The sequence below is a fragment of the Mandrillus leucophaeus genome, unplaced genomic scaffold (assembly GCF_000951045.1).
Source record: "Mandrillus leucophaeus isolate KB7577 unplaced genomic scaffold, Mleu.le_1.0 Scaffold186, whole genome shotgun sequence".
In the NCBI taxonomy this organism is placed as follows: Eukaryota; Metazoa; Chordata; class Mammalia; order Primates; family Cercopithecidae; genus Mandrillus; species Mandrillus leucophaeus.
This window is the reverse complement of record NW_012101876.1, coordinates 3,088,355-3,096,961: the sequence shown is the minus strand read 5'-3', so window position 1 is coordinate 3,096,961 and position 8,607 is coordinate 3,088,355. Positions and strand designations below refer to the sequence as shown.

The following is an 8,607-nucleotide window of genomic DNA, read 5'->3' as shown; positions in this document are numbered from 1 at the left end:
CCAGGATGGTCTCGATCTCCTGACCTTGTGATCCGCCCGTCTCGGCCTCCCAAAGTGCTGGGATTACAGGCTTGAGCCACCGCGCCCGGCCGAGTTTGCATTTCTAACAAGCTCCCAGGTGATGCTGATGCTGCTGTTTTCTGTGGACCACACTTTGAGAACCTCTGCTCTAGTCTTTGGCTTGGGCCTGAGGCCTACATTTCTGGTGCAAATAAATGAACTAGGGACACCCCTCCTGGCCTTCTGGGAAGATCAGAACCCTCCGAGGGAAGCTGAGCATTTGCGTTTTTCTAAGGGGAATGATGGAGAAGGGCTAGGATAGCCAGGTGCCTCTGTTAGTTCTTTCTACGGTCCTCACTCCAGGGATGGGCCCAGCCTGGCCATAGCAGTGAGTCAGATTAGCCAGAGGCTCTGAGAACACCTGGGGTTCCTGGGTGCAGCTGGCTACATATTAGGCAGGACTAATGAACAGGTGCGGGACAGGGCTGGGTCGGCTGGAAAAGTGCCCCGAGACTCTCCAAACCCTCAAGTGGGGCAGGGTCCACCCAAGAGCACACCTGTGGTCCGGCCCCCACCATCTGATGAGCTGTGTTATGTCTGTGCCCCTCAGGAGTATGGAAAGTGGAAGAGCTGGGCCCCAGAGAAATGGGCTACCCCAGAGCTGGCAGCCCCACCAGAGGGGATCTGGATCCCCTGCCAAGCAATTAGGCTGCCCCCTCCTGGCCATCGCCCCTTCTGCCCCTCACCACTGGCCTGGCTCTCCGTCCAGTGGCCCCGTATTTCCTGTTGTCACTGGGGTGCAAGGCCTTTTCAACAACCAAGGCCAGCACTGGTTCCATTTGTGCAGGTCCCTCTCCTTTGTGTGCTTGCCAAGACCCAGATCCCAGACAAGCAGCACCTTGCACACTGTTTTCATTTAATCATCTTGGCCACCCAGAGAGGCAGGGCTTATCAACCCTACTCTACCTCTGAGGAAAACTGTGACAGAAAAAGGTGCTGCGAGTTGCCCTGAGCCACCTTGATGGGCTTCCAAGCTGATGGTCATGACGGCATAGTGTAGTGTGATAGAATCAGCTAGATGGGCTTCTGGGTATTCGTCTGGGATGGTAATGCCCACACCGAATCATTTAATCAGAAAATGCTTGTGATGACCAGCCCATGATGACCCTTTACAAGTGGAAGTCAGTATTTCTGCTGTTTTCTGGAAGGAAGGAGTTGAGGATCATCCCAGCTTTTGCCGAGAACTATACCACTCAGACATGGGTGCTCTTACCCGCTTCCAAACCCGCTGAGAACGCCAAACAACCGTTGCAGTCCGGAAGTTCTTCCTTAGTCTATTCTGAAGCTCTCTTGCTAGAAGTCTGTCCTACATAATACTAACAAGGGTTAGAGGTATAGCTACAGAGACCAGCAGTCAGCCCAAGGAGAGCTTCATAAATTAATGTTTGGTGGGAATATCAGTATTTGGCTGCATAGAACAGAAACCTGCTGCAGTGACTTAACCAATGAATAGAGATTTATTTTTCCTTATAGTATAGAAAGCTTATAGGGCGGCAATGCAGGATTGGCGTGACAGCTCCACGATGCCATTGGATACCCACCTTCATCTGCTTTCCACTTCAACATGCTTAGAGGGTAGTTTTGACCTCATAATCACAACAGGGCTTCTCTACCTCTGGACATCACATACATATTTCAAATGGAAAAAGGTGAAGAAGAGATAGGCAGAGGCCAGTCCAGTTTGTCCTCTTTGGAAAAAAAAAATAGTAAAGTAATAGTTTTCCCAGAATCCTCTCATTCAGTTTATTTCTACCAGAGCTGCTGCCAGCAGTGAGAGGAGGTCTTGGGAGATACGTGTTTTTAGCTGCCCCAAGAAACATCAAAATTCTGTCAGTACAGCGGAAGGGGAGAATGAATGGTGAGGAATATGTTATATTTAGCAATGTGAAAGCCAATGATGTCACTGAGGGGCTGCCTTTCAGATATGCGAGTTCAGAAATGTTAATAGCTTGACTAAGAGATTCTTCTCTAGGGAGTGGACCAGGGCTGACAATCTTACCAGAAAAATAGTCACAAAGTAACAAATCAGCGAAGCATTTTACCAGTGAGAATTGCAACAGCCCAGTGACTGGGACTCCTTTCCTCTACTGCTCAGGACATTGTTCCCCGTGCAGAAAGTCTGTGGTGCTTAGAAGACAGATTCCCAGGGAAAGAGTGTACAAAGTCTGCTGGGGGCTCTTGGGCAGGGCTGCCTTAACCTTCTCCAGCCTCCCCAGAGATCCAGCTACCAAAGCAGCCAGGCTACTTGCATCCACAGTTAAGGCCACCTCTGGGCTGGGGAACTGGGGGGAAATTCTTTCTTTTTGGCTCAGTTCTGCTCAATGCACATGTACCGAGTGCCTACTGTGGGCCAGGCCCTGCACTAAGGGTTGGAGCCGAAGAGATGCATTAGGTACAACCCCTGTCCGTGGGGAGATCTTAGTCCACTGGGCTGGGGGGACTCCCCATTTCCAAGACTTCATGGAGACCACTGCTTCTCTGTGAACATATTGTTCCTTCCATCTCCACTGGCTTGCTCCTCTTGGCATGTGTATACACGGACATGCACACACACACATACACATACGATCAAGTTATTCTTATCTTAAACACAAAACCTAACAAGTGTCTCTCATCCTTTTCATCACCTTCTTCTTCGGCCTCTTTCTCTCCTTTCCCCTATAGAATCAACCTTCCTAAAACACTGTCTGGACTCTTGGTCTCAGTTTTGCATCTCCTGTTTTCTCTCCTGGACCCATTGTGTTGCAGACTCCCCCATCAACTGCAATGAGACCTCTTTGACCAGCACCACTAATCTCCTAGCAGCTGCCAAATTTAATGGACTCGTTTGCCTTTGGCTTCCTTGACCACTGTTTTAGGTCGGGTTTCCTGAAAGCAGGGCCTGAGATGGAGAGTCATGTGCATGTGATTTTTTTGAGGGTATACTCTCAGGGGAAACCTGTAGGGGAGTGGGTGATGCAGAAGAGACAGAGGGAAGAGCTGAACAAAGATGTGGTTCCAGATGAAGTCCAGCCATAGCCTGGTCCCATGGGGACCTCTGGAACGCAGGCTGCACTGTGGGGTCTGTCTTGCTTTTGACTCTGCAATGGTCAGTCATTGACCATGATTGGGGCCCGGGGCAGCACCCTGCATGACTGTCTGGTACCTGCAGCAGAGACCATTTTAATACCCCAAGGTAAGTCTCCAGAGAAGGGTTCAGATTTCAGTTAGCACGCACAGCAGCTGGGGACATGCAAACCAAACCAAAACTGTTGAGGGGAGCTCAGGGAATCTGAGTAGGACACTCTATTAGTCTGTTCTCACACTGCTGTAAAGAACTGCCTGAGACTAGGTAATTTATAAAGAAAAGAGATTTAATTGACCCACAGTTTTGCATGGCTGGGGAGGTCTCAGGAAACTTACAATCATGGTAGAAGGGGAAGCATGTCCTACACGGCAGCAAGTGAGAGAGAGAGAGTGAGAGAGGAGGAAGAACTGTCAAACACTTATATAATCATCAGATCTCATGAGAACTCACTATCACGAGAACAGCATGGGGGAAACCGCCCTCCTGATCCAATCACCTCCCACCAGGTCCCTCCCTCGACACATAGGGATTGTGGGTATTACCACTCAAGATGAGATTTGGGTGGGAACACAGAGCCAAACCACATCAGACACCAACAGTATCTGCCACATTCTTGCTGCTGTATTTGGAGAATGTTAGCAAGTTCTCCCCTTTCCTGGTTTTCTGACAGCATCCCTCTAGTTTTTACTGCAGAGAATCATGGCCCACCCCAACCTAAGGAAGCATCTTACATCTCAGCAACAACCACACTGTAATCATGTTTTTGGTTCTTAGGACCCATGTGCTCACCACAGCTTCCAAGAGACAGTTGCTGACAATTATCTTAGTCACAGTCTCATCGGTTGTGGCATTTGTCATTCCATTGACCACAACCCTGTTGATTCCAGGACAACTCAAGTCTGCTCTCAGCGAATATGTGGCCAGGCTGGAGGGGGTGAAGTTACTCAGGAGCAACAAGAGGCTGGGTGCCATCAGGGCCCGGATGCTGGGGGCCACCAGGGCCACCGGGGATGTGCTGGTCTTCATGGATGCCCACTGCGAGTGCCACCCAGGTTGGCTGGAGCCCCTCCTCAGCAGAATAGCTGGTGACAGGTAACTTATTCCCTGGGCTTGCAAAGCAAGACATGGGACTGGGAGAAATAGTCTACAGCATCATCCACTCACAGAACAACCCACCTATTAATTCCTGAGTCTCCATTAGAGAGTGATCTATTCCCTTTGGGTTTTCAGATGTTTAGGTCTTTTAAGAATATGGAGTTAGAGTTGGAAAGGAGGTTAGAGGTCTTCCAGTCCATCTACCTTGTTTTATAAATAAAGAAACTGAGGCTTAGAGAACAGCTTCTATGAGGTTGCAAATACTTAAAATTGTATTAAATTGCATGATAAGGGTAACACCTTACTATGGCTATCATTGCCTTTGGTGAAAATTCAGCAATTTTAATCAAGCTTATAACATAACCTGGGGAAAAAGTCTGAACTACACTAGGCCGTAGATTACTCACTCGTAAAAAGAAAGCATTAGGTTCTGTGATCACTCAACAGCATTCTTTGTTTCCCCAGTTTATATAAGGGATCCCTAATTTCCTACCTAAGGCCAGTCCTTGGAAATGTGAAGTTGGAGAGGACTGCATTACATTACCCTGTAGACAAGCATCTTAGCATTTTTCTTGATCATTTCTCTGCTCTCCTTCCCCATCTGACTGTCAATCTCTTTCCTACTTCCTTGCTCAAGACAAACAGTTCCTAAACATGTCTAGTCAACCATTACCCTCAGTCTGAATATCCCACCCAGGAAAACTGAAACCTGGTGGCTGGCCCACCTTGAACCACCTCAGGCATACCCCTTGGAGCTCAAGTAGGCATGTAGCAGAGTGGAACCATGATCAATAATTGTTTGATGCTGCCCAGCAAGATAGGATCAATGCTAGAACCAAGCCTATAACTTCTATCCTTCACGCCTACCCATGGTGAATGTTTATTATCTCACTTGAAGTTCGGGATGATCAATCAAATATAAGAAAAAATTTCTGGACCACATCGGAATGAATCCTGGAGACATAGGAGTTACCACCCTGCCAAATGGAGACGGTTTCAAATGACAGAAAGTAAATTGTTAATAGTTCAGCATTCCATTTTAACAAAGAAGAATAATCAGAACTCAAGTGACATCAAGACAGATTAATGTTGCCCAGTTGCCCAGTTTCATGAGACAGATTGCCTCTTGACTCACATCTCATAAGAAAAGAAGACAGACATAAATTCAGCACTAGGACAAGAACTAGGACACGAAAATGCACAAGCTGGCCAGGTGCAGTGACTCATGCCTGTAATCCCAGCACTTTGGGAGGCTGAGGCAGGCGGATCATCTGAGGTCAGGAGTTCGAGACCAGCCTGGCCAACATGGTGAAACCCCATCTCTACTAAAATACAAAAATTAGCTGGGCATGGTGGTGGGCACCTGTAATTCCAGCTACTCGGGAGGCTGAGGTGGGAAAATCACTTCAACCTGGCAGGCAGAAGTTGCAGTGAACCAAGATCGTGCCACTGCACTCTAGCCTGGGCAACAGAGCGAGACTCCATCCTGAAAAGAAAAGAAAAGAAAATGCACAAGCCCTCTGAAGCTGCCAGTTTTGATTGTGTTCCATGCAAAGGACCATCTTGAAATCACAGCAATGTCTATCACTGGAGTCAGACTCTAAAGTTGATCTCGCCCATTTCTCCTCTAATTGCCATCTGTTATCACAGAGAGGTGGCTCTCAGAGGGACCATGAAGATCTTCTTGTCCTACCTCATGATTTCACTGTCGAGAGCCCTGAGTTCCAGGAAAGTAAAAAAGACCCCTGAGGGTCACACAGCCACTTGACAGCTGGGCTGTTTTCTATGCTTCTTTTATGCAGACATTTAGAAATGCAGTAATTAATATCATTAAACTTTATGTATGTATAACCCTCACAGACTTATTTCATATGCTTTCTTTAATGACCCGCAGGAGATGCCCCAGGCAGGTATTTTAGCTTCTGTTTTACAGGGGGAGAAATTGAGGCTCAGAGAGGTGACATGATGTGTAAGGGCAGAGTCAGGTCTTCTGACTCTGGGTCCAGTGCCCTTTTTATTGTATACACTTTCTTTTTAAGAGTTGGAGAAGCTGGTCAGGGAGAAATATTAGTCACCCCTAACCCCACCCCGGTTGTGAGACATGTGTTACATGCTGTTGTGAGTCCCTCATATCTGCTTCTCACATCAGGGCCCATTTCAGAGAGCTAGGTGAAGCGAGAAAGACATGGCAGTACCTCAGTGTCCTAGGCTACAAAGAAAATGGGGCTCCCTGGGAAGCCCTTTGTGATTAAGAGATATTCTAGTTTCCTGTGCCCTTCCCCTCTCCTCTTTTCCCCTCCTGTCTGTCTCTGTCTGTCTGCCTGTCTACCTCTCTCATGGTCTTTGTCTCTCTGTCTCTTGGTCTCTCTCTCTCTCTCTCTCTCACACACACACACACACCCACACACACACACACACACTCACTGGGCCTCTGATCCTGGTGTGTTACTGGCTTGCCTTCCTCTTTGGGTTCCATCTCTTCTGCGTGATGTGACCACATTTTCGTCCTCTCCACACCTCATTCATGGCTTCTTGTCCACTGTTTTCTCTGGGCCCCAGTGTCCAGCTTGTAGACCTTGGCAGGTGAGGATCTGGAAGAAAAGCCACCTCTGGTATCTGAGTCCCACTCTCTCCACTCCACATGGCAATGCTCTGTGAGCTGTGGCAGGGAGAGCAGCCTCATTCAGCGTGTGCTTTTCTCCCCCAGGGACGTTACCCACATGCCTCATGCAAAGCCAAGCTGCAGAAGCCATTTGGTGCAGCTCCTCACATGGAGAGGAAAGGGGCCCAGCTGTCTCCAAGGCTTATGTCAGGAGACATTCTGTCACCAGATGAGGAGACAGTGCCCAAAAGACAAAAAAGGGTCTTTAAGAGCTCTTATTTAAAAAAAGGTGGGGTAGGAGTGGTGAGTGAACGGTGCAATAAGCCACAAATCAGCTATTTCAAAGAGTCGTAGTCTCCTCCATACCCTGGCCAAGGAATTCAGAGCCTGCTGACCAGCCTTTTTTCCCTGTCCCTGCCTAGCAGGTTCCTACTAGCCATGTGGCAACTTTATTTGAATTGGTAGAAATCCTTTCCCCATGACCATTCCTCCTGACTCCCATTCCTCAGAAAATTGGTCATAACATACTGCTTTTATTAGAGTAAGACATCTTAATGCCAACTGTCCGCAAATTGTCAAAATAAAAATGCAAATTTACGGTAACGATGGTATTAGAGGTGTTCTCTTGGGTTGCACAGTGCACAACTCCTGTAACTGTTCATAGCAACCCTACACAGAGTCTCCCTACGAGCAAGTGATTTTAGGGCGGCCCTGGGAGGTGCTGATTGATGGCCAGTTTCTACACAAAGTAACAACGAAGGGAACCAAGACTAGCTGTTGTATCCAGCTCCCAGCTGCCTTGTGTTGACCGCCAGCTCTCATACCCAAGCCAAGCAGTGGAAGCCATACCCCCCCGGAAGGATGAAGGTTTCTAAGGGGAAAGGGACAGCCTTGAAAGGGGCTGAAAGATGGTATCATCTCAAGAAGCTGACCAAGTTATCTCTTACTTGAAGATGGGTCTTGAAGATGGGTTTGGTCCCTATCTGCGAGACATCCAGTCCTTCAGGATCAGCCAGGGTTGCTGTGGGGAGAAGCAATGTGGGGCAGGGAGCAGAACACCTCCCACTCTGCCCTTTGAGGGATTAAATGATGGAAAGCAGTGTAAGAACCCCTCGTGTTTGTGCATGTGAGTCAGCGTGTGTGTGTGAGCATGTGAGAGTCTGAGTGTGGGGGGGAGCGAGCGTGTGCGTGTGTGTGTGTGTGTGTGCGTGCATGTGTGCGAGCGTCAAGGAGCAGCAGGAGGTCAGGACGCCTCCTGGCCCCCCAGAGGGAGCAGCCTTCTTCGGCTCAGATGCCCCAAGGAAACTCTCCAGCCACCATCGTACTTCATACCCCTCAGCATGACACGTCCTCATATCTGCCACTGCAAGAGCTGGTGCCAGTCCTGCGGTCACACCTGAGCAGCAAGAGCTCTGGGAAGGGAGAATTCAGAGCCTTCTGCTTCTGGTATAAGAGACTTTCCACAAACACCAAGAATACGCGTGAACTTTCAAAATGGCTCATGTATCATGGACCTCGAGGAACATCCAGGCTCAGGAGAATTAACAAGGAATGAGATAAACGAGGGCTTATTCTTTATCGTGGTAAAAGGTTATGGGAAGCTTGAAACTACAGTTAGCTCTTGAATATCTGGACAGTAATGTATTCGTTGATCTCACATATTTCAGTGAGCCAGTCTTTGTTGGTAGCTTGACACCTTCTGTTTGCCTTTTAAAATATAAGCACTTGATCTCCTGGAACTTAGAAAGGCTTAACATAGGATCAACCTTGTACCGGCCTGAGG

General features: G+C 48.3%; 1 protein-coding gene across 1 annotated transcript in view; it reads left to right on the top strand.

Moving 5' to 3' along the window:
* GALNT15 (polypeptide N-acetylgalactosaminyltransferase 15) overlaps positions 1-8,607 on the top strand; it is a 51,720-nt gene that overhangs the window by 17,353 nt on the left and 25,760 nt on the right. Inside the window, exon 3 of the mRNA XM_011977940.1 lies at positions 4,015-4,219. Within this exon, the coding sequence (XP_011833330.1) occupies positions 4,015-4,219 (205 nt within the window). The remainder of the gene's footprint in view (positions 1-4,014; positions 4,220-8,607) is intronic.